This window comes from Plecotus auritus (assembly GCF_963455305.1).
Source record: "Plecotus auritus genome assembly, chromosome: 6".
Classification (NCBI taxonomy): Eukaryota; Metazoa; Chordata; class Mammalia; order Chiroptera; family Vespertilionidae; genus Plecotus; species Plecotus auritus.
Window position 1 is genome coordinate 154,055,386 of NC_137773.1, and position 25,991 is coordinate 154,081,376.

Consider the following 25,991-nt stretch of genomic DNA (forward strand, 5'->3'; position numbering starts at 1 on the left):
AGGCATATAATGTTACCTGGAATTATTCATTTGTGCAGTTAGGTGTTTGAGAGAAGGACAGAGTAGAGAGTCTGAGAAATTCATACAAAGGTGTTTTGAAAGAAAAAGCAGACATACTTGGGCAAGAGCTGGTTTGAAAAAAAAACAAAAAACAGTCATCAATGTACACAGGCACATAAAAGCAAAAATACTGCCGTAATTCCAGGAACCTTGTCCACCCCTCAACTCGCTATTTATAAACTGCAGTGGTGTTTCCTGGGGCTGAGCCCATAATACTTAATCAAGCACATCAAAAATACATCATTGATATGTAAAAATAAATACGTTCCCGTAAATGAGGGTTCCTGCCTGGAGTGGAAGGTCTGCTCAGCCAGGCAGGCAGACATTGGCAGGGGGGCGCTGAACTTCCTGTTCCCTCCTTTATAGCCTGGCTTTTCAAAAATCAATAGTCACCACCACGCGGCAGCTGACCCGCGCCTGCCGTACGTGCCGCAGGCCACGAGTGAGCAGTACTGGCCTCCACAGCGAGTACCTGGAATTTCCATCTAGGTCCGAAGGTCTATTTTTGTGTTTCTCATTTAGTCAAGCAATCAGGGTTCACCCAGATTAAAAAACCCTGCTTTCACAGGCTACTCAGGCATATGCATTGGTTTCCAAAAATTTGTTTCAATAAGAAAATCCCTGCCCTTCTTTCAAAGAAATATTTTAAAGGCCATAAACATTAGCAAAAAAGACAAATGTCACCCTCATGCTCCCCGCAGGAGACACCTGGCCTATACCCACGCTCTGAGACGCTGTCGCTGACCTGTCAGTATTTCATAGTTTTTGCTCTAGCCAAATAAACAGACTCACTTTCCTTTATTCAAATAAATGCAGCGTAAAAGGAAACTCTGCTTCCAGATCATAAGGGAAACAACTACCACTTGCTATAAACAGGAGGGAACGATGAGGCACATTAACGCCAAATATGTCCATCCGTGTAGCATCTAAAATTATCTCACATAGGAATTGTATTCTGGACAAAGGAAGTCTTTTCACAGCCCCATCCAAGCCAGCATCAGCAGAGATCTCTGGGGAGTAATGCTGGGCCATGAGCCTTTGTCATCAGCAAGAGTTAAGATCCAGGGGTGAGTGTGTGTGTGGGGGGGTCATTTCCTGCTATCCATTGGCTGGGACCAATTAGGAAAGGAAAGTGCCCATCTTCACAAGCGGCCACCTGGATTTCAAACAAGCACCCCTGGCCTCTTCACTGTCCCCACCCCAAATTACCTTTCTCAGCCTGCTCGCCTGACTCGGGAAGCTGTCCCAGCCAGTGAAGGCTTTCACAGGAGAAAGTAGGTCTTGGTGGACAAAACTGGCAACCACTACACTATTTCGTGATCTTCAAACACACACTTGAGGGATCGGGTCATGCAAAGCAAGATTTGTCACGGAGGGGACCCAAGCAATGCGCTGGGGCTGGGGGTGGGACAGGATATGAACTAGATAATCAGGCATTTCCCAGCCCGAGGTGCCAGGGGTTTAAGTAAGAGCCAAAGCTACAAAGCAAGAGGCTAAGCAATGCTCCAATGCATCCTTAACTTCATGTGGATTTCTTCAAAAGCAGAGCCTGCTAAGCCTTTGGGTGCAATTGGTTATTTGGGAAGTGACCCCAGGAAACAGAGTGAGAGGGTAGGGGTGGGAAATAGGGGAAGAGATGAGAGCCGACGAAGGGTGCATTAACTCAAGGGTTACCATTCGGATCATACAGGTTCAGTTCCCCTGAGTTGCTCTAGAGAACACACCTCAGGTTGCCTTACCAAGGGGCAAACCAGCCAGGGCCTTGATCCTCAGGGACTGAGAGCCACCCTTGAGGTATTCATTCTGGGCATGCTGAGCCTGGGCCCATCCAGATTCCTGGAACTTGAGGCCATTCTAGGGGACAACTGCAGGCAGAGGCTGAGAAAGCTATCGTCAAGCGCGAATACATATGAATTAAAGAGAAATTCCAGCCTTTACATGGGAGAAGTGAGTGGGGAATTTGGACGTGGCCAAAATCCAAAACTATATGACAACACCCGATCACACAGGATGCCCCACACACGGCAAGACAGAAACACAACTTTCCCCAATGCGAAACAGAACAGAAAAAGGGGAAGGCCAAAGTGAGAAGTGAGAGTGTGTGGTGGTGTGAAGGGAAGGTAGGACCTATCACACATGGTGCAGTGGTAACAGGGCCCCCATCTTCCCATCTGGACCCTCCCCAGTGTGGAGGACCGAGGCCAGAGACAGAAATACATTTGTCAGGAAGGAAAGGAAATGCTGTTGGAATCAAGAGCCTCCAAAGCATTCGTAGAAATGAAATATTGGGAGAAACCTGATTTCAGATGCATAACCCTGTGGTAAACTCCGTCCCTCTGTCTCCTTTGCCACAATCCTCTCTCTACTCACGTGGAAACCAGCCAAGAGAAACTGTCCCTGAATGACGTCCTTTTTGATGTTTTAATATTCTGATTCTCTGAAACACATCCTCACATGAGCAGGCACCAGGGAGTCCAGAAAGAAGCCCCAAGTTTGTTTAAAGTTTCTCAGCTGCTCTGTGACTCACACATGACCCCAGCTGGAAGACTTTTCCAGACATTGGACAGAAAGTCCCAGAGGAGGGAGGGGGAAGGCATTGTTTCTGAGAATGTTCTGAGAATGGCTGAAGACCGGGCCAGGCAGAACACTGAAGAAGCATCAAGACTGTCTTACTGTGCCTGGCTGGCGTGGCTCAGTGGTTGAGCTTCAACCCAGGAACCAAGAAATCACTGTTTTGATTCTCCGTCAGGGCACATGCCTGGGTTGTGGGGCTCAATCCCCACTAGGGGCATGCGGAAGGCAGCCGCTCCATGATATTCCTTTCTCATCTCATCGATGCTCCTCTCTCTCTCTCTCTCTCTTCCTTCCTCTCTAAAAATCAATAAAAACATATTTAAAAAAAACAAAGACTGTGTTGTATTTCTATCTTGTCGTCTTTCTCTTTCCCCCTTGTGCCGTTCCGATCCTCTGTGACCAGGAGTGTCCCTGTAATATGACAGGTGATGACATGTGTCTGCTGATTGACCTAAGCCAGATAATGCGGGAAGCTGGGGGAGGGCGAGGGGGTGTGGGCTCACTGGGTGCTGCCAGTCTGATAGCAGCCCACTCGGGCCTTGCTGAGCACCCGGGGAGAAGGGAGGAAGGAGGCAGATGTCCAGGTCTGAGGCCTGCAGCAGGCAGTGGGACCTTAGGTATGCGGTGGAAGTCTGCAGCCTGTCTGCAGGCAAGGCCCCAGAGAGGCGGTGACTTGCAGGCAGCAGCGGGGCCAGCTGGTGCTCCAGGAGTCCTCCAGGCTGGAGGGAAGAGAGAGCTCAGAGCCTGGCTTAAGGCACGGGGCTCCGAGGGCTAGACTGCGAGGAGGAGGAGGCTGGTGAGTTAGCTGGATGGGAAGAAACAAGTGGGAGTCAGACTTGGCCTGGTAGCTGGACTGAGTGGGGGCTAAGGTCTGCTGAGATCATGGGCAGGGGAGCTAAGCCGAAAGGTTTGTAGTGGGAAGGCAGGGCTGCGGGCACCAAGGTGGGAAGAAAGGGCAGGGGACCTTGGGCCTGTCCAGATTCCTCAACCTGGGAAAAGGCTGCTTCAGGCTTTGATCAGGCTCGGGCACTAACAGCAGGCACCTCTGTGTGCCAGGGCACAGTGTGGGCACCACTGCATACACAGCACGCCCCGGGAACCCACTGGTAAGGATAAGCCACTGCAGCCACACGCACACACACTGTATTGACAAGGCCTTTCGCCTTCACCATCTCATGTGACTCTCCCAGTCTCCATTGGTTCTGTGCCCAGAAACCTTAAGTGGATCCCCCAGAAATCACAAGCTGGTAAGTGGCAAAGCCAAGAGCCTTTCAAACCCCAAGCCTGGGCTGTTTCCCAAATCTAACAAGAGGCTAATGTCATCAGTGCACAGAAGGCGGGAGCTGAGGACTGCGGGTGGGAGCTCAATAGCTGTTTGCTAATGGGCTGAGTGAAAGGCCAGAAAGATGGTGGCAGGTGGCAGATGTGGGTGTGGGGGGGCAGGACCACGGGGTAGAACTATCCTGGGGGCACAGGGAAGGGAGGGGCCACGTATCAGAAAAGCCAGACTCAGCAGAGTACCTCCTCTCTCTCCTCTCACAATGAGCTGCCCGCCAAGGAGTCCTGCGGACTACAATCCCCGCAGCCGAGCAGTGCCATGGAGAGCCCTGGCCCAGGTTTCTGCCTGGCATTGTAAGCATTTGAGTGGGCACAGGGTGAGAAGGGCAATGCTTGGAAGACATTGTATTATTTCAGTGACAGCGAGAACAGTTTCAATTTGCACGAACCTGTCCGGCCTCCTTGCTTCTGTGACTGAAGTTGCAGCAACAGAGATACTGAGGGAAGGACAAGGCAGGGACGCTGGAGGCCAGGAGAGAAGTGGCAGGTGGACATTGGCGACACCTTCCTAACCTTTCCCTGCACTGGCCTTCCCACCTGGCCTGCTTGTTACAAAGGAAGAACACAAGCTCCCTATGGACAGAGATGCCTCACAGGGGGCCTGGCCCCGCTCTTCTGAGCAGAGCTGCCTGGGGCGGGGGAGTGTGAGCGGGGAAAGGGGAAGCGTCCTGGAGCAGCCAGGCATGGGGCTGTCCCTACGCCAGCTCAGGTGATCTCTGCACAACGAGGCCATCAAACCAACAGGAAATTCCCCCGGACCAGGAAATAAAAGTCAATGAGCAGGAAGAAAACCACATGATGGCCTCCGAGGGGGCCGAGTGGGCACATGGCGTAACCTCTGGACCAGAGCCGCTGTTCCCTGGAGCCCGTGGGCGTGAGGAGGGGGCAACCAGCTCTGTTTCTGATGGAGAATTCGCCGGCAAGCCCTATCTGAGCAGCCCCGGCCTAGACTGGCTCCCCTAGGCCTCCTATAAAGGAAATAAATTAACTGAGGAGAAAGAGGGGGAAGGAGGGAGACTCCCTCGGGACTTCTTTTAATTGTCTTGCTGTGATTGCCTATTTAAGCCCACCTGGCAGGAGGAGGAGTAAAAACACTTCACCCTCCTTAGGGGGCCCTGAGAGGAAGGCAAGCTGAAAGCTGAGCAAGCAGCAGAGAGGGGAAGCTTATGGGGGCGTTTGGGGGTGGTGCAAGGAAAAGAGTTCCCAGGACGAAGATTGGGAGAGAGGCTGCGGTGAGATGAAGGCCATGACCAATGCGGACAGGGTCTCTGGACATCTGGCCTTCAAGCAGGCCGACTGCTGAAGCTGAGATAAAATTTAACGCTATGCAGGCATGGAAGGCGACTTTCCTCATCTGTGAAATGGGCACAATAACAGTCATCTTCTGTCATAAAGCTGTCATGAGGTGCCATCAAGAGGAAACACAGGAAGAACTGAGACCACTTAGAGGGTCATCACCATTGTGACTGTTGTCTGTCTATCCACCACAAGGCCATGCACAGGCACTAGTAACCCCTGTGTGTTCATTCACTGCTGAAAAAAACACAAAGACTCATTTATTCCACAAAGAGAGGAAAAGGATGACAGTGAGCTGTCTACATTTCAGGACCTGTGGCCTCCTGAGCAGAGAGATAAGAGCCAGCCTCATGTCTAGACAATAGACCAGGGATCCTCAAACTTTTTAAACAGGGGGCCAGTTCACTGTCAGACAGTTGGAGGGCTAGACTATAGTTTTAAAAAAAACTATGAACAAATTCCTAAGCGCACTGCGGGCCCGGGACGAGTCGGCTGCTAAGCAGGACAGGCAGCGGCACCCAGCGGGCCGGATAAATGTCCTCAGTGGGCCGCATGTAGTTTGAGGACGCCTGCAATAGACAGACAGGTGCCCACGTAGTGAGATGGGGGGAGGTGCTGTAACACCCTACACAGCTAACATTCCCTTCCACTGTTTTGTTGACCACATCCAGACACACATGAACCCGTATTCCCTGGCAGGAACTAGTTTTCTAGTGGAGAATAGGGACCTGAGGAGATGACACACAGGCCAGGACATGCTGGTGTTCAGGGGTCTCTGGGTGTTCTGTGACGGGGGAGTCTTTAGGTAAGGAAGGTGAACAGTCACAGGGCAGCAGGAGGCCCACCTGGGGAGAGGTGGATCCTGGGATAAACCGCCCCAGTGAACTCTCCCTGGGGTCAAACACAGAAGGCAGGACGTCTGGAAAAAATCTTGGGGAAAGGTGGATTCTGGAACAGGAAATATCTGAAAACTCCTGAGGGGAACCTCAGTATTAATTGCCTCCTTTCTCAAAGCCAGGGTTCCATTCAGAGAAACCTGTACCCCAATACTAACAGCTCACACTTAGGAGTTAAGCAGTGGCAAGTGTTTCAAATATGCATGTCATTTAACCTTCCATCGATGAACTACTGTTCTATCCCTATTTTCCAGAGTAAGACACAGAGGCACAGAAGGGTATGTTGGCTAAGACTGCCTAGCTAGAAGGTAGCGGTCTGGCATGGAAACAGACCCCAGGTTCCTAACCACGGTGCCACCTGCCTCTCCACAACTCCTGCCCCTCACCCGCCCCCCCCTCAAGCTCCTGGATTGTAGAGAAGGGCTCCAAGGGGCCCGTCTTCCTTCTCAGCGTGCACACACCCAGCCCATCAGCAATGAGCGGATGGAGGTTTCTGGAATAAGACTTGAACATTCATTAAGAGGCATACACAGGGTCTCAATGTGCTCTCAGCTACTCTGGAAGGAGCAGAAGTCTACCTCAAACTGTGAAAAATCCCACAGACGAAGAGCTCTACTGCAGTACCTAATAGGGATCTGGGCCTCGAATAAACAGAAATCCTAATACATCCAAGAACTGAGGCAGCGCCAATCTCTCTCCCTCTAAATCAACTTGGCAAATAAGTCCCCAGAATGAACCATCCCACAGTGTTCTTTTCAGGAAGTACTGGCATAACAAAAAAAACCCCACACACTTCACCTTCTTTTCTATTCTCAAAGCACGAACCACTCTTCATCATTTATTTACGGCTTATTTCAAGAATTAGTAAATAAATAATAACATTAACCAGGGAGATGATCCAGAAAGGCGAAAGAGAAAGGCCTCCTAAGGCTTGGGGTCGCCTCCTGTCAGTCTTGTTACTGATTCACCTTCCAAAGACTGGCAGAGGCCACCCAGCTCATATAAGTACCTGGCTCTCAGGAAATGGCTAGATGCTAGGTTTCCTGGAGAAAGAAGAGGAAAGGGAATTGGGAGGAAACGAAGAGAAATATTACTGCCTATAAACTGAGGGCCCCAATAAATCTTGTGAGTCTATTAGGATATTACACAGGAAAGACCAAGTAGAGAGGTGAATTGGGATGATGGCTAGGCCTGCCTGGGTTCACATGCCAGACCTGCCAATAGCCAGCCTGGACAAAGATTTACTCTCTCAACCTCAGTTTACTCTGCTGTAAAATGGGCCATACGAGAGCTCACCCACATCCTGGAGCTATCGGGAGAATTAAGAGATCAGTCATATAAAATGTTTACTGGCACAGGGCCTGGTACACAGGAAGTAGTAAAACATGTCGGCTTCTACATTGTTGTGTTGTTATTTGAAATCCCCAACCAAAAGTGCATGCTCTAATGGCCGTTATTATGTGATTAAGAGGATTCACATATTGGCCAAGTGTTCTCTGCATGGTGCCTATCTGTCCACACAACTCCCTGAAAGCTGGTTGTTTCCAGCCTAGTGAGTTGAGTCCCCAATTTCGCGCACAATGTGTCCTCAACTGGCTTTCTTGATTTCTTTCTTTAGGCAGATATTTAAAATAAGTGAACCCAAAATGGAGCCTCTGCTTTGCATGGGTGCCGGCACTTTAGCACTTCCTGTGTTACAGGGGATAACTCAAGGGCAGTGCAAAAGCATGTGGGTGAAATAACTCAGGTGTGAGAATCCACTTCAAACGTGCCATTTTGGAGCAACTGCGAGTCAATTTCGTGTGGTTCTGCTCCCCCCGGAAGTCCAGAGGCCCAGAAAAGCACTTTATAAACTTTCTCCTGTTTGATGGATGGCGCTCTCTACATACTCATTCCATTCCTTTTTCGTAAAATGCCATGGGGATTCCTGAGAAGCTGTTGGCCTCTCTTCCCTCGGGCCAATAGTCCCTGTGCCAACATACTTACTTCCCGAGGGTGGTTCCCCAGGCACTTCGGACAGGTCCCCATCCGGTCCATCCAGAGTCTTGGAAAAGTCTGCACCGTCCCCCGCTTCCAAAGGCAAGCTGGGCTGTTTGTTGGTGATGGGTGTCTCCCCTCCTGGGCCCTGGTTTGGCTCTGGGCTTCCATCCGCCCGTGCTGGAGCACCTGGGTTCTTCCTGTCCCCACCCCCCACTGGGGGGCTGCTGCCTGCAGAGTTCACAGGGCAGTGGTACTGAGGGATGACACTTATGAATTTCAGGCCCCGACTGGCAGCCTCCTGGACCTGTGAGGCAAACAAAATGAAGAGAACCACGTGAATGGAATGCTCTACCAATGGGGGACACAAGAAACATCCAAAACGCCTCAACATGAAACCCAGGGAGCTGGCAGAGGCACCGTGTCCAGGCAGTACATGCAGCCCAGCCCTGGCCTGACTGGGGGCCTTGTTTTTTCTAACCATGGGAAAACACAGCACTGAGCTGCGAAGAGCTGGGATGACCTGTCTTTGAAACACTGTACTATTTATTTATTTATTTATTTATTTATTTATTTATTTTACTTTATTTTACTTTACTTTATTTTATTTTAATTTTCTAAGAGGCTAGGAAAGGGCCTAAAAAGGATGAGCTGAAACAAAGAGAGTTTGAAAGAGGAAGTTCATTTGGTAAGAGTTTATTTTTTCATCTTTTTTTTTTTTCTGATGAATCACCTACTTCCTGCCAACCAGGCTACTGTATAATACAGTATGCCTACATAAGTACATACTAACTACCTGATGACATTTTATGACCCAAAGAGCTTCCTCTTTTAAACAATTGTTTTGGCAGCGAAGGGCAGAGATGGGGAGAATCACCACTGTGGGAGAGCAGAATCCCACGTTCCCACAAGAGGGGACACCTGCTTGGGGGTGCTGCTGGTCCCCGGTGAAGCTGGAGAAGCCGGAGACCATGCCAGGCCCACAGGTGCTGCTCAGGCAGATGTCTGATTCTGCAGGCCATGGTCCACACCATCCAGTCCAGGTAATGGGTAAGTTCCTTCTCACTTTCTGGGCACCATAAGTGGGGGCCTAATGGCCACATAAGAGTATTGTGGCATTTGAACTCTCCTCTCCCTGAAAAATTCCCCCAGACAATTGAACATAGTAGTCATAAGTGAAAAACAAAACAAAACAAACCATAAAAGTAATAGCCTAATAAAATCAAGCAAGAGCCAGCCAAAACTAGAAGATGAACTTTAGGGGACTTTCTGGACAAGGATGCTCAAATAAATCAGGAGGTAGAGACCTCCAAATTGTGTTAAGTCCTAGTCACCAATCCCTAAGTAGATGACCTCAGAAAATCCTGAGACCTCTGCAGCGATCATCTCTATTTGAGAATTAGTAAGAAATACCAGCATGGAGTTTTTCTCTCTTAGGGAGGAGCATGCCTTGAAAGCTGTCCTTGGATGAACCACCCTAACTTTAAGCAGAAGGTCATTTTAGTTCAATACCACACATTCTAGAAAACAATTTAGGGCAGATGCAAACACGCAGTCCAGTCTTTTCTATAAAGTCTAGCCTGTGCTGGATACAACAATAGCAATAGTAGTAATTACCACTTACTGTAGACCTACTATGTGCCAGGCACTGACTGCATTAGGCACTTTACATAAATTGTTTTATTTGAAGGATGACTAGGAGTTCACTAGATAGAGAGAAGGAAGGATTACCATGGGCAAAGGCTTGGTGGTGTACAACATCCTGATGTATTCAAGAAACTTCTCAAAATATTTCTGGAACATGACATGAGAAGCCAGGAATGGCCCGAAATGAGGTTGAACTGGAAATCACAAGGGCCATATCATGGATGCCAACAAAGGCTCTCACTTCATCCTGCAGGCCAGAATATCCCCAACTTTCCCGGTAAGGGAACTCCAAGAGCAGAGAACAGTGGAGGGTATGAGAGCAAATAACAAGATTTCTTTGCTCACCTTCTATCTTAAACATTAACGAACATTCTGTATCCTGAACTATAGTTGTACACAGTATCAAAACTTTAGAAAACATCCCAACCCAAGCCTTCCAGGGAAGTTCATATCTCAGGAATATGAACCATCTTTCTACATAAATCTTTTCTTTCCTTTCTCTACATAAATCTTTGTCTGCAGCGCTATGTACTTTCTTTGGGTGGATTCCTGGAAGTGGAATTAATGGGTTAAGGTAAGCATGTCAAACTCAAAGGCTAACACGGGCCAAATAAACGAGGCATGCGGCCTGTGGGCCACAAGTTTGACATGCTTGGGTTAAGGGATATTAACTTAACCAAGGCTTGACACAGGCTGCCCAACTGTTTACCAGAAAGGGTGAGTAGTCCTTCTTAACCAGGAAAACTGCATTTAGGTTTTATAAAGACCACCGTTTGGCTAGACCGTGGGGGCTTTGACACTTCTGGTTTCTACCTTACTCTAGTACAGGCACCTCCTTTTCTCTTTCTCCGAAAGTCATGTGACTGTTTGTCACTGAGCCATGTTTGTTTCCCATTCACTCATTCACTCATTTGTTCATTCATAACTGTTCCTGAGCAAGGCTCATGTGCACGATAATGGTGAGGATTAGGTAGTGTTTAGCAGGATTCATTCCCAGCCACCAGCTCTTACCACTCCACCAGGTGACCTCCTGGGTTTAACTACTAGGCATATGTTAATTATTCCCAAATTTGAACTCCACAGCCCTAATTTTTCTCTGGGGTTTAGACATACACGGCTGGTGATCACAGCTCACAGGATCCACCAAAGACCTCATCTCTTCAAACTGGCATCTTCCTTAGCTCTTCCCTTTCTCGAATCCCATGCATACACTTACCACATCCTGCCAGACTTATCCCCCATGTTTCGGGAATCCCTCTCCCATTCTTCTTATATCTGAGATCACTTTATTTAGGTGCTCAACAGCTGGTGTTGGACACCACTGTTACTTCAAGCTACACCAGGTCTTCACAAGCACAGAGTCAAATCAGCGTGGAAGATCAAATCATAAATACCCATGTCACCTGGGTTATGAAATTCCCCACAAAATTTCCCTAACAACTGTGGCTTCTTAAAACAACTGTTAACAACTGTTAACACTGTACAACTTCTACTCAGAACGTTAACATGCATTATCCTAGGCCTCAAATAATACCTTACAGAAGAGGAAATTGGTCAACCAGCACAGGACTAATCACAGGTAATGCTCAGGTACGACTCTGGATATCCTAAATCCATCCTGAAGCTCCTTCAACAATACCACTCGTTCTATTTTATATAATCCAACCTGTGCCAAGATGCCCAGCTAGATACTATTTTAAACTGAAATACACTCTTACCCACCGTCTTCTCATTTCTGCTGCATTTCGTAAGCACCCCACCCACAAAATTTAAGGGAGTGATCATTGCTGGTGTAGGCACCAAATATTAAATAATACTACTTTTGATGGATCCAAGACTTCATTCAATTGCTCTATAATGAGTAAGAACAAATTTGATGGTAACTGTATTTTCTAAACCTAAAATCAGAAATCTCATGATGTGGAAAAAGATTTAAAAAAATTATTTTTATACAAAGTCTCAATGCATTGTAAAAAATAATCACCTTTGGGTATGTATTTGAAGCATCATTTTCTTTTTTTTAAATATATTTTTTAATATATTTTATTGATTTTTTACAGAGAGGAAGGGAGAGGGACAGAGAGTTATAAACATCGATGAGAGAGAAACATCAATCAGCTGCCTCTTGCCCCCCCACTGGGGATGTGCCCGCAACCAAGGTACATGCCCTTGACCGGAATCGAACCTGGGTCTCTTCAGTCCGCAGGCTGACGTTCTATCCACTGAGCCAAACTGGTCAGGGCTGAAGCATCATTTTCATTAAAAATAACAACAGACTATTTGGATAGTCCCAGAAAATCTAGAACATACTGTTTGCCACTTTACTTTCAAAATGAATACCATGTTGCAAATGGTAAGTGTACATATATACCAGTCTGGTACCCTTACTTGTGTTGTAGAGTACATATATCAGTCAGGGTGAAACCAGTCAGGGAGAAATGAGACACGGGGTGGGTTTAGTAAAAATGAAAGCTAATGTAACATAGAAAAAGGAGCAGAAAAGGCTCCTGCTGACGTATCAGTGGGAATTGGGATACCCACAGGTCATATTAGATGGTATAGGTCAAGGGTCAGAGATAGTGTAATCCAATTTCGTCTGAATCCAATGAAGAAGGTGTCATGGTTAATTTCATGTGTCAACTTGGCTAAATTAGGGTGACTAATTGTTTGGTCAACACTAGTCTAGATGTTGCTGTGAAGGTATTTTTCAGCTGTGATTAACATCTACTTTCCAAAGACTTTAAGTAAAGCAGATCACTCTCCATAATGTATGTGGGTGGGCCTCGCCCAATCAATTGAAGGCATTATGAGCAAAGACTGAAGTTCTCCAAAGAAGAAGGAATTTTGCATGTAGACAACAGCAAAGAAAAGCTACCTGAGTCTTCAACCTTCATTTTCAAGACTGCAACATCACTCTTACCCGAATCACTAGCCTGCAAGATGGCCTTACAGATTTTGGACTTGCTAGCTGGCAATTCCTTAAAATACATCAATTTCAAACTCAATCTTTCGATAGATAGATAGATAGATAGATAGATAGATAGATAGATAGACAGATGCAGTCATCCTTCAACATCTGTGGGGAATTGATTTCAGGGCCCTTGTGGATAACAAAATCCACGGATACTCAAGTCCCTTATATAAAGGGATATAACAATTGCATATAACCTATGCACAACCTCTCAGGTACTTTAAATAACCTCTAGCTTACTTATATTACCTAACACAAGGTAAGTGCTATGTAAATAGTTGTTATACTGTATTGTTTAGGGAATAATGATTCCAAAAAGTCTGCACATGTTCAGTACAGATGCAACCATCGTAGGCCCAAGTACACAGTACACATCAGCAGCAACGTAACCTTTTTCCCCTGAATATTTTCCATCCGTAGTTGGTTGATGTTGATCCTGCCGAAGTGGAATCTGAAGCTATGGAAGGCCTATTGTAATCCTATTAGTTCTGTTTCTCTGGGGAACTCTGACTACCCAGGAGGAGAGCAGGTGAAGGGAGTGAGATAGCACAGGGCAGGCTGATGGAGGTTTCTAAATCTAACCGTGCTTTGGTGTGAAAGGAAGAGAAGGCTAGGAGCTCTCATAAGTCAGTGAGAGAGCATGAGCTCCAAACAGCAACAAGTCCACTAAGACTTAATCCGGTATCGACTCAAGGTCCCAGGGGGAGGCTGGAGGTGTAGCAAGAGAGCTGACAATGGTCACTGTTGCCCAGGTGAAGGAAATTTCCTCACCACGTTTTGAGGTGGGGGAAGTGAAATCTTTAATCGGTAGATTTCATATCTCCAAGGTGTAGCCAGTTTCTAACTTTATGATACACTTAATGGAATCTCTATAACTAATGAGCTAATTAATGCTGGGAATCAGAAACGTACCGACTTTTTACAACTACAGAGCGATGCTGCCCATTGTGGTAGTCATTAGCCAGGTGTGGCTGTTTAAATTCAAATATAATTTAAAAATCAATTTTTCAGCCACACTCGCCACATTTCAGGTGCTCAGTAGCTAGTAACTAGTGACTACAGTACTGACTAGACAGTACAGAAATAGAACATTTATGTCATCGCAGAAAGTTCTATTGGATAGTGTTGTTGTAAAGCGTAATAAAACATAAAATACTGAGCAGTAGAAACAGTTTTCAACACTGATTTCAGAGACATAAAATGTAAGGTAAAGACCAAGACTCACACACATCCCACGTATACCTGGGACCACTTGGACCCTCCCTCATAACTCTTGGGTCACCGTCTAGGACGGCTGACATTTAAAGGTGTGTGCGGATCCATGACATATACAAAGAACCCACAAACAGAGTCATGTACTGTGTGTCAAGAACAGGCACAAAAATGCTGTTCTGGGTTGCACAGTTACATGTGAGTCTTTGCGGTGAATATATTATCATATGCACACAACCCTTCCCATCTTTTATCACCTAAACTCTTGTACAGCTTTCTGAAAAAGGAAGGTTCAAAAATAACACTGGTTTTTAGCTCAAGTCTGAAGCTGCCTTTAGTTCTGACGTGTTAACACTTAGCTTCAGGAACTGAAAGCTTTCCCAAGCACTGCTGGGTGTTTAGCTCCATTGTGGAGCCCCAAGGAAAGAACATGTGGACTATGTGGTGGTGTGGTTTTCTCTTTTAATGACTGACAGGTCCTGGAGTGAGCCCTGGACAAGGAGTCTGAGACCTAAGGCTTTGGATCCAGCTCTGCCACTCACTAGCTATGTTGTTAGAGATTGATTTATGTAAGCCTCAGTTTCCTCATCTATAAAATGGGGATAATAACATCAATTAATTCATTCCATAGCTATTTTCTCAATACCTACTAGGGGAAACTAACAGTGAGCCAAACAGGCACTATTCCCTGCCCTCTTGGATTTTGTATGTGTTGGTCTAACTCAAGGGTAAGTGAGAAACTCTGAAGAGTTAATGCGGTCCATCCTTCTCAAACTGTCCATGCTCAGTTCGAGGGACCGCTACCTGGCAGGGCTGGGGTTTTGGGGAAGAGGTATTTCTTTATTCTTCTCTGCTATTAGGGGTTAATTGGAGTTCAGGAAATGCTGGAAGAATTGAGAAACCTGTAAACTCCCTTAAAAACGAAAGGAAGAGGAGGGGCCCATTGTTTTGATCGGAGTAGAGAGTGAACCCATCCTTTGGTGGCTCTGTTCAAGGCAGGCATTTCTGACAAAAGAAATCTTATTTGCCCTCATAATCCGTGTTAATTGACTCAGTTCTTTCACTTAGATTGTGCCTATAATTTCACGATTGGGTAAAAATGGAGTGCATAGTAGTTAGAAATAAATAGGACGGCCTGAAGATCTTCAACTGGACCTTTGTGCCCCCTGAAGACCAACCCCTGTGTCAATAGTCTAAATAAAAAATGCACACAAAGTGAACAAGGAAGGAAAGGTCTCTCTGTGAGGAACCACCTAATGGTACCTGAAAGAGCACCCAACTGGCCAGCAGGGTAGGGCCAGAGCTGCACCTTAGGAATACCTGGAACCAGCATCTCCAGCACGGTCAGAAAATTTCTCCAAGTTATGTCCTACTTTTTCTTTATTTGTTAGCATCATTCTTCTTATCTAAAAACAAGTTTCTCCCTGTGGCAGAAAATGTGGCCATTGTCAACTTCTGAGTATTTTTGCTTACAGCTTAGCTACTGAAGATAGAATGTCCTAAACTTTCTGATTACGCACAGTAAAAAGATCCCAGAGGAGGTCTCTGATTGGCCCAACTTAGGTCAGGTGTCCACCTCTGGGCCAATCAGTTCTGACCAAGGGCAGGGTGGCTCCCATGGAAACCATACAGATGCACTGTGGCAACAAAACAGCTCTGAAGAAGAGGAATTTTAGGACAAAACAGATATTTATATATGTCATGTGAAAAAAATCTGAAATTTTTTCAGTACTCACGTGTACTCAAATGAAGACGAGAATACAAACAAAGTATTACATAAGGCAACTGATATTTAAGCCAAATAAAACCAAGCAAATAAATCCTTATCATGTTTATATACAGGGGTAAAAGTAGGTTTACAGTTGTGAGTACATGAAACAGTTTATTCTTGTATTATGATTAATTATTGTATTGTTTTCCATATGAACACCTGTAAACCTACATTTGCTCAGCCCTATATTTTGGTCAAAGTGGTTCCTGCCTCAGTGCTTAGATTATTTTAACTGCAGAGACGCAGAAGTCTGCTACTTCACACAGGGTATCTTTGCATATCTCCAAATGGCAGGTCTGCTAAAAAAATCCCCCCCCCCCAACATTATTGAAATATAACTGAAGACAGTTTTTAAAGACTATTTCTGGAATCGATGTCCAACCTCCTGCCATTTCACTACACAGAGCAGTTTGCCACAACAGGTATAAACCCAGACCAGGAGGGGCACAATGGGAAGAGTCAACACGCTGGAGCAGACGAGTGTCCCCTCTGGGCGATTTTCCCTGACCCTGCAAATCTCTAAGCTCTCTCACTAGCAGCCCATCAGGACAATTTAGCATAAATGCGGTTGCCTGGGCTCAGATCAGGACCCTGGAGCAAAAGCAAAGACCTCTGCCCATTTTCCAGGTAGGAGCACTAAGGGGGGAACATGTACAGGAGAATCTGCCATTGCCCACAAGTCTGCAAGAACCCCAAGCTCCCACTAAGGCCAGTGCACAACCACAAAGGAAACGGATAAATCAAATCTCAAAGCAGCATGCTAGCAAAGCACTTAAAGAGACTTTCCTCACAGTCTCGTGGGAAAGTCACAGAACGTGCGCTGGACCTCCCGGTGTGTTGCTTTGTGGCTTCCTAGATCCATGGAGAGTAAAATAACCTCGCTCACAGGTGAAGTCTCTGTATACAGAAATGGCGTGAGGGAAGGACTCCCATAAGGCTAGCAAAGGTGAAGCGGTAAGAAAGTGTCCTAAGTTAAGCAAAGAAGAGCAAATTTCAATGAGCCTGCACCAAAAATCCACAATCACAATAATTTACATTGACTGAGAGTTCACCATGTGCCAAACATTGTTTTAAGGGCTTTACATGGATTAACTCATTTAATCCTTATAATAGCAATATAAGTAGGTACTCTTTGTGTAATCCTCAGGTGAAGATATGTTTTATTAATTTTTAAAAAGAGAAGAAGGAAGGGAAGGAGGAGGGAGCAAAAGAAGGAGAGAAAAGGAAGGAAGGAAGGAACGAAGGAAGGAAGGAAGGAAGGAAGGAAGGAAGGAAGGAAGGAAGGAAGGAAGGAAGGAAGGAAGGAAGGAAGGGGAGACAGAGAAAGATCCTCAATGTGAGAAAGAAACATTGATCGGCTGCCTCCCATATGTATCCCGGCTAGGGATTGAACCTATAACCTCTTTTGGTGCAGGGATGACTCTCCAGCTAACTGAGCCACCTGGCCAGGGCTAGGTATTCTTTTTATCCCTGTGTTACAAATTAGAAAACTGAGGCAGAAAGGTTGCAAAGCTTGCCCACGTCCATACAGCTAGCAGTAAATGGCAGCTAGGAGTCAAACCTAGCAGTCCGGGTCCAGCATTGTGTTCACTATACTCTATGCTGTTCTGTGAAATACTGGGCTAGATCTTGAAGACTGTCGAATCTTTGGAGCCTGGACTTTTTTGTTCTGTAGGCAATGAGAGGCCACCATGGTTTCTGAGCAACAGTGAGGCCTGTCCCAAGGGAAATTCATCTGTCTGCAGGATTTGGTCCGAATCGAGGTGCGAGATGGTGTTGGTAACAGAAGTGAACAGAGTAGAGGCAGAGAGAGTGGTTGGAGGCCTGGGGTCACTGCAGAGCTCGTGGGAGAGGTCAGAAAGTGCCTCCCTTATCATGGGAAGGGAGGTGAGAGGTAGATGGAGACCAAAAGCAGAGACAGCAAGCAGTCTGTGGACTACAAGGTGATATGCCACAGGACTCAGGCGTGTTAAATGACTGGTAGGTAATCGATCATCCAAACAAGGGCACTTTTGAAAGCAAAAGGTGAAACTGTTAATAATTATGCTGTGAACACGGGCCTGAGCTAGAACTGTCCACGCGAACGGAGACATAGGGTCCTCCAGTTACACGTGACCAGCAGTGAAAGCTGCTTTAAAAAGAATAAGCAGATGACTGTCCTTTCTCGTCCTCCCCTGTCCAGTATGTGTGATCTGCTTCTTCCATCGCTTTCCTGCTATCATATCCTGGGCTTTCTCTGCCTGGTCCCTCCCACAAGTGTCAAATCCATCCCATCCACTCAAGGTCTCCAGAAGGCTCCAGGTCTTCTCTCTGTGGACACTCTGCTGACCTCCCATCCACCCAAGGCAGCTACCTTGTCTTCCCCCTTGGGGTGTCCTACCCCATACCGCTTCACTCCTCTCCACCTTCACAGCCTTTGTTTTCTTCAACATACACTTTGGCTCCCATTCGGGGACCTTCACGCTTGCAGCAACCTCTGTTTGGGATGCTGTTCCACCAAATGTCCCAGGACTGGTTTCTCCTTGTTACCGGGGTCCCCTCTTCCCATGCATGTCCTTCTCTGAAATCCCAGTCTGAAAATGGTCACCTGGTCATGCTCCAGCATCTCTTTGTTTGATTTTCACCATACCTCTTACACCACTTTTTGAAAACAATAACTTACTGTCTGTCTGTCCCAGTTGGATGAGATCCCTGCGAGGCTAGGGACATTGTCTACTTCTTCCCTGCTATGTCCCCAGCATCTGAAACAGTTCCTGATACCTAGTAAGTACTCAATATATGTTTAAAAAGGAATGAGTGGGTAGGAGGTTAAATCTGCAGAATCTGAAGTTACTGCTAAGTAGAAACTTCTCTGAGTCTATTAACTCCAGCCATCTGGGGCCAGTAATGTCTTGCAAATACACCCATTTGAAATTTTGAAAATCTGCACATCATTTTCTACTTGTATCGTTTTTAACAGAGAAGAAAACAGGCCCAGAGAAATAAGGGATTGCAGGTCCGGGGCACATCTCAAGAAAGCAACACTTTTGTTAAAATAAAGTTAGTGGCAGCCCCTGGCTTTTCAGTCCATCTCATAACAATCCAGGTCAATCTGCCCCTCAGGAAAAAGGAAACGCGCAGCAACAAACCATTTGTTAATATCAGTCTGCCTTATTAAGGTAAAAATATTCATAACTGGGCCTTCTTTCATAAAGGTACTACTACCTAAGATAAGACAGTGCATTCCACCCCCCCCCCCCCCAGAAAAAAGATAAAGAAAAGTAAAGAAAGAAGGAAAAATAAAACCCAGCTAGAATCCAAAATCCTGGAGCTGATGAGGTTGACAACCTCAATTTCACACTTTGATAATACCAGTGACCCTGGAATTACAAGCTTGGAGCAAAGAACCTCAAGGGTTTATTAAGACGCCTGTGAATGTTCTGAAAAACCAGTCTTAGAGTCTTCATGGAACTCAAATCTCAGCACCACAGCTAAATGACTGAGGAAAGAACACAAGTTTGAAGAACTTTAACCAGGAACAGATGTTTCCCTTCACACCACACTGCTTTAACATCTAGTATTCGTGACTTCTTTTTCCCACCATCCCCTGATTTACATAGGCTTCCAAAACAATAATGAAAGGCACTTTAACAAAATGTTGTGATGGTGCGGTTGGACCAGTGCTATCCAAGTTTTAACCTTGGTTAAAGAAAAAAACAACAACCTTTTCTATTCCCACAACTCCAGACCAACAAAAATATAACAGGGTCCTAATGGCATTTGAAACTCCCATGGTAAACAGAGCAGTTCAACTAAGTACTTGGGGATGGTTTTCATTACAATGTGCAAAGAAGTGACTGTTTTATTGTTCTTTTGTAAATACCCTGGAGGACCCTGGGATGGTTTTTCTGGACGATGAAAATGATTTGAGCGAGTTTCAGATCTCATGAAGATATGTGATCTCTTTGAGTAACAAATAGGGCAGTTTTGTTTTTTTCTTTTTGGTGATGGGGGTCTTTGCATTTACAACTGTTGAGAATTACAATCAAAGATCATTTTCAATGCCAGATAACCCTTATAATTCAATACTCAACTTATTTCCATTTCTTGCCTTTGTTTTTATTTTTTATGTATTCCATATTCATCCTGCATGTTTCAAAGTCCTCTCCTAGCACAATGAACTGTAAAGGAACGTAGCATGTTCTGAATTCATGTTTGCAAGAGATTGTGTTTTTCAAAGATGGTCACAACAATATGTCTCATCCAGCATGGTCTGCTAGAACCTCGCCACCACGTCACCCAGAGGAGAAGTCTACGTCCCTCAATTTGAACCAGTATCGGCCTCCACCAATGAGAAAAGTCAAAAGGAAGCCATGTGACTTTTGAGGCCTGGTCATAAACATTCCATGAACTTCCTTGTTCTCTTGGGGTGCTTGCTCTTAGAACCCAGCCATCATGTTTTGAGGGAGCCCAACCAGTCTGTGGAGAGGCCTTCAGGTGGCCCTGTAAGTGCACCATCTTGAAAGTAGACCCCCCTACCCCCCATCCACTGACAAGCATCCCAGTTGATACCAAGTGGAGTAGAGATCAGCCAAGTCTCTGCCAAGTCCTGCCCAACTTACAAATCTGTCAGCAAAATAAATGACTTGTTGTAAACCACTATGGAGGGTACAGGGAGTAGAAGAAAAATACTGAAAAGGTGGGAAAACTTCTAAAGAACATGTATAAATCTATTCCTGCTAGAAATAAAGTTAGTTCTCCATGGAACTCTTCATTATTCAGTTGGTGTAGGAACTTCATTTCAGTGACTTCCCATTTTGAATGAGAGATGCAGTTGCTAACTTCTGAGACACTCCCAGAGGACCATGGAAGATTCTCTTTATGGCGCCTTAAGAATAACACAGATGGGTTTTTTCGTAAGCCTCAAGCACCGGGGGGTCCCTGTGACTCTTTCTAATTCCAGTGGTGCCAGGGAATGTGGGCATCATTCTGTGTCGCTCTTGAATAGTAAAACATCATCATTAATTCATATGCTACACGTTTGTAACTTGTCACAAACAAGAATTATGCCCATGTTTGCCTCCAGGTTTGCCCTTAGCCGATTAATAATGTAAGGCACGTTGTGGGGGTGGGGCTTACCTCAGGGTACCTGCTTGTTGGATGCATCATCACAAACCAGAGGCTAATTACACATTGCTCTTATTCTCTACTAAAGCATGTCCCGAAGGGTCCACTCCTTGGAAGTACTTGTGTTACTCTTGTTTACATTGCTGCATATTTGAGAGTACTGCTAACTGCATCCCTTATAAAGAAAGGGCTGTGGGCTTTACTTTAAGAAGTTACTGCAGTCTGGTATCTTCCCATCGGTATGAATTAGTGAGGATTTCTGTATTCTAAGAGGGTCACTATTGCTTTGTAACAAACCACCCCATAACATAGTGATATAACTTCTATGTGGAATCTGAAAAAGTCAAACTCACAAAAGGAGAGAATAGGATGGTGGTTACCAGGGGCTGGTACAAACTTGCAGTTATAAGAAGAATACATTCTGGGGGATGTAATGTACACCATGGTGACTATAGTTAACACTACTGTATGCATTATATAATTGAAATTTGCTAAGAGAGTAGATAATATTCTCACCCCCCACAGAAAATGGTAACTATGGATATGTTAACTATGTAGTGATCATTTAACTATATAGGTTTATCATATCATCATGTTGTACATAATATTGTACATGATAAACTTACATAATATTGTCAATTATATTTCAATAAATCTGGAAAAATATCCCTACTCCCTCACCCATATAACATCCCTACCATCTCTACCAATAATATCCCTAACACAGCAAACAGTAATGTCCTACTATCCACCCTCCCCAGATACCTTTCAATCCAAGGCCTGCTGCTATAGGGCTAAAAGAATGAAGATAGATTGGGAAGTAATTAGTTATATGGGAAACTTTGGTTAAATCTATTTTCTCTTATTGCTTAGGCTAGATTTAGAATAATCAGCTATTGGAACACTTGGGCCATTTGTCCAAACACATATCTTGGATTACTTGTATAGATTTCAGCACCACCCACATAATGGTAATCTATCTTATTTTTCAGTATTTTAAACACGTAAGAAGTCAGAAGTGATCCAACAAATTAATCATTTAAGTTTAGATTTTCCTCACAATAGATTTTTTTCCATTGAAGTGTCAGAAGGCCATTTACTTTTAACCCTAAGGGGGGAAAAGCTTGTAAAAAATAAAAGCCCTTATCTTGAACCCCAATTACAATTACTACTTAAGGGGAAAGACAAAAATGGTTATCAATCAACAAACACTGATTTAACAAATACAGAGCACAGCGAATCTAAGATGTGCCCAGAAAATTTCATAAAATGAAGGCACATGGCACTAAAATTCTGCATACCACAATCCTAAAATATGAATTAATAAAATAAGCCTCTGGAGAAATCATTAAAAAGCTGGGGTCAACCATAGAATTACAGGATATTGGAGATTATCAATGTGCAGAAGCTTCATTTTACAGGGAAGAAAACCAACAATTCCAGAAGGCCGTGTGCCCTGCATAGCTGACTACCCACGTTATTAATGAAATAGCAGTTTTCCTTTACTGGAATCAGGAGGAAATTCTGGAACTGGGCTTTTAAAAGTTCCAGATTTCTCTTCGAGAAGGTAAGTCAGCTTCAGTAATTGGGTACTTTATGTCCAAGAACTCTCCCTCCTCTCCTTCCCCCAAGCCATCCTCAACACTGCTAACTGATCCTAATGGGGTCCAGCTCTGGGAGTGGGAATTCTCCCCACGGCAGAAAAGGGTTAAACCTTACATGGGTTTATCTGGCTCCAAAACCCGCAGAAAAGAGTGCACATCATCTCACGTAATAAAAGTGAAACCTTCCAGTTTGGCGGGGGTCGGGGGAGGGGGTTGAAGATATAGCAGGCAGCTTAACTGCCTGCCAGGATAAATTCCATTTCTCAGATGAGACACCCCACCCCGACACGCTGCCAGGTTAATCCAGATTCCTACACTCATTATCTGTGCTGGATGCCAGACAGATCCAGCAGATAGGAGGTCTCACTGAGCAGGGATGCTCAGCACCTCACAACAACACAGATGGGAAAGTTCAACCTGTGCTGTAACCCGTCAGCTTCCACATGTGTCCACTGACAGTGCATAATTAGCACTCAGAACATGTTCCATCTCATACAAAATACACACACACACACACACATACATACATACCCTTTATGCACAAATGCCACTTTAGAAACTTTCCTGGTGATAACAGCAAATTACATATTTGTAAATGTGTCTGCTGGAAGTATGAAGTAGAAGGGGATGACATACAATCCTCACAAGTCACTTCCTCAACAAGTCTTAACCACCCCTGAACAATGAAAAAAGCTTCTGCAAGTTACAGGAAAAAGAAAAGGTAGGTGTGTCTGTCCACCTCGTCATCATTGCATCAGCTCTGAAAGCATCTGTTCCCGTACAACTGTGACATCTTTCGAGCCCTGGAAATTCATGGGCTGCCACTTTCTCATGCCACAAATATTCATTGAGCATCTACTATATGACCTACACTCTTCTCTGCATGGAAAAAAAGAGACAATAAATAATCCTATATAATAAAAGCCTAATATGCTAAGTGTCCAGTTGTCCATTCAACCAATCAAAGCATAATATGTTAATGATATGCTAAGGCCGCTCAACTGCTTGCTATGATGTGCACTGACCACCAGGGGGCAGATGCTCTGACTGGTAGGTTAGCTTGCTGCTGGGGTCTGGCCAATTGGGACTGAGGGAGACGGGCCGGACACGCCCTGGAACCCTCCCACGGTCCCTCCCCGGCCCCAATCATGCACCAGTGGGGTCCCTTGGCCTGGCCTGCACCCTCTCGCAATCTGGGCTGAGAGACCCCCCCTTCAGTGCACAATTTTCGTGCACCAGGCCTCTAGTAAACATAATAATTAAGTAAAAATAATAAAGTATCTTAGGAAGTGACAAAAGCTACAGATAAGAGAGAAATAGAGAAGAGTAAAGGGAATTACTATGGTGGGGCGTGGCAGGGGATAAGGTGCTTTTAAAAAAAAAATGGGTGGGCAGGTGCTGGCCAGTCTGGCTCATTTGATTGGAGAGTCATCCAGTACATCAAAAGGTTGCTGGTTCAATTTCCTGTCAGGGCACACAGTGGGTTTGGGTTTGGTCCCATTGGGGCACTTATGAGAGGCAACTGATTGATGTTTCTCTTTCACATTGATGTTTCCCTCTTTCTCTCTCTCCCCCTTCCTCTCTCTAAAATCAATAAACGTATCCTAGGGCAAGGATAAAATAATAACAATAATAAAATAAAAAATGGGTGGGCAGGGTGGGTGGATGTGCTGGAAGGTGAACCTGAACAAAGATTGAAAGGGAGTGAAGGAGTTAGCCAAGTGGATATCTGGGGGAAGAAGATCCATAAAAGTTATCTCCCCTAAGAGTTAGACCATTTTCAGCAACTACCGCATGCTGACCTGATTCACAGTAAGCTGGATGGGGAAATACACAATCCATAAACAATCACACACCGCATCTCCTGGATATACCCTGTATATCTCCTGGGTTTTACCACTCAGATGTCAGTCCTTGGACAACAGGGATAACTTTATACATTTACAGACTTTTACGGAGGTCCTCACAATACAAGAACTCTCACTTTGTACTGAACGGCAAAATGCTTACTGGGCTGGGCAGTTCAGTTGGTTGGAGCGTGTCCCATACACCAAAAAGGTTGCTGGTTCGATTCCCGGTTAGGACACATACCTAGGAAATCGTCCGGGATGCAGCCAATCACTCTCTCTCCCTCCCTCCCTCCCTCTCTAAAAATCAATAAAACATATTACTGAGGGAAGTTTTAAAAAAATACTTACTAGGGAAAATACATTAACCAAGCTAGTTTGGGATGTTTCATCATCTGATGGACTTGATTTTTTAAAAAAAGGAAAATATTTTTTAAAAAAATATATTTTATTGATTTTTTACAGAGAGGAAGGGAGAGGGATAGAGAGTTAGAAACATCGATGAGAGAGAAACATCAATCAACTGCCTCCTGCACACCTCCTACTGGGGATGTGCCCGCAACCAAGGTACATGCCCTTGACCGGAATCGAACCTGGGACCCTTGAGTCCACAGGCCAACGCTCTATCCACTGAGCCAAACCGGTCAGGGCAAGGAAAAGACTTTTAACAAAAATTTAAAATAATTCCTATAGCATGAAAGAAAATATTGGTTGCTGCAGTAAGCAATCTTCTCTTTTTAAATTTTATCTTTCAATTTCAGTTTACATTCAACATTACTTTGTATTAGTTTCAGGTGTGGAGCATGGGTGTCAGGCAATCACATACTTTACAAAGTGTTCTCCCCAGTATTTCCGGTGCTTCTTCAATTAAGATAGCTTTTTAAAAGAAATGCTGGAATTCTAGAGACAAATGAAAATAAACAAGCTACCGGGACACCAATGAATCTCAGTGTTGAGCCAAGATGCCTTTTATAAAAAATTCCACTTATATAAAGTTCAAAGCCACGTGAAGCTAACCTTTGAAATTAGAGGCTTAGGGGCAGAGAGGGAAAGTGATGGTAGAGGCCACAGGGAAGGCTCTGAGCTGTGCTATTTCCCGTCCTGGGTGCTGGTTACCCAGGTGCGTTCATTTCACGTGAACTCACTGAGCTGTACACTTACGATTAATGCCCTCTCTCGTTACTTATGTTATCTTCAATAAAATGAGATTTTTCTTTTTCTGAAGAACAGTGCAGCGCAAGTGCTTACATTATGGTGATTTCACACAGGAGCTGGATGGCAATGGTCCTACTGCTAAATCAATGAGCATTTATGACTTAGGATAGAGTTTTTAGCGATAGCATCATTCATTAATTTTAAAAGCACTGAATTCCAAGCAAATTGGAGGAAAGTAAATATGATGAGCTGGAAACCTGTGCTTCAGGCCCCCAAAAGTCACTCTGGTGATGACAGAGACACTGAAGGCCAAGATGCGTGAGGAGGGTAGGAATAAAATGGTTTCAGGAAATGTAAACATGGGGAACAAAAGCACAATTTCCAAGTGTGTGTGTGTGTGTGTGTGTGTGTGTGTGTGTGTGTGTGTGTTCCAGGTAATGTAAAAATACGTGTACAACTAAATTAAAAATTACTATTTTAAACAGAAGTTTAGTTATTTCAAATATATTCCTAAAAAGTTATATAGCCAAGTTTTGG

At 44.9% G+C, this 25,991-nt stretch overlaps 1 protein-coding gene across 1 annotated transcript in view; it reads right to left on the reverse strand.

The window, feature by feature from the left end:
• Nucleotides 1–25,991, reverse strand: part of RFTN1 (raftlin, lipid raft linker 1) — a 159,191-nt gene that overhangs the window by 46,052 nt on the left and 87,148 nt on the right. Inside the window, exon 5 of the mRNA XM_080673448.1 lies at nucleotides 8,151–8,448. Coding sequence (XP_080529574.1) covers nucleotides 8,151–8,448 — 298 coding nt within the window. The remainder of the gene's footprint in view (nucleotides 1–8,150; nucleotides 8,449–25,991) is intronic.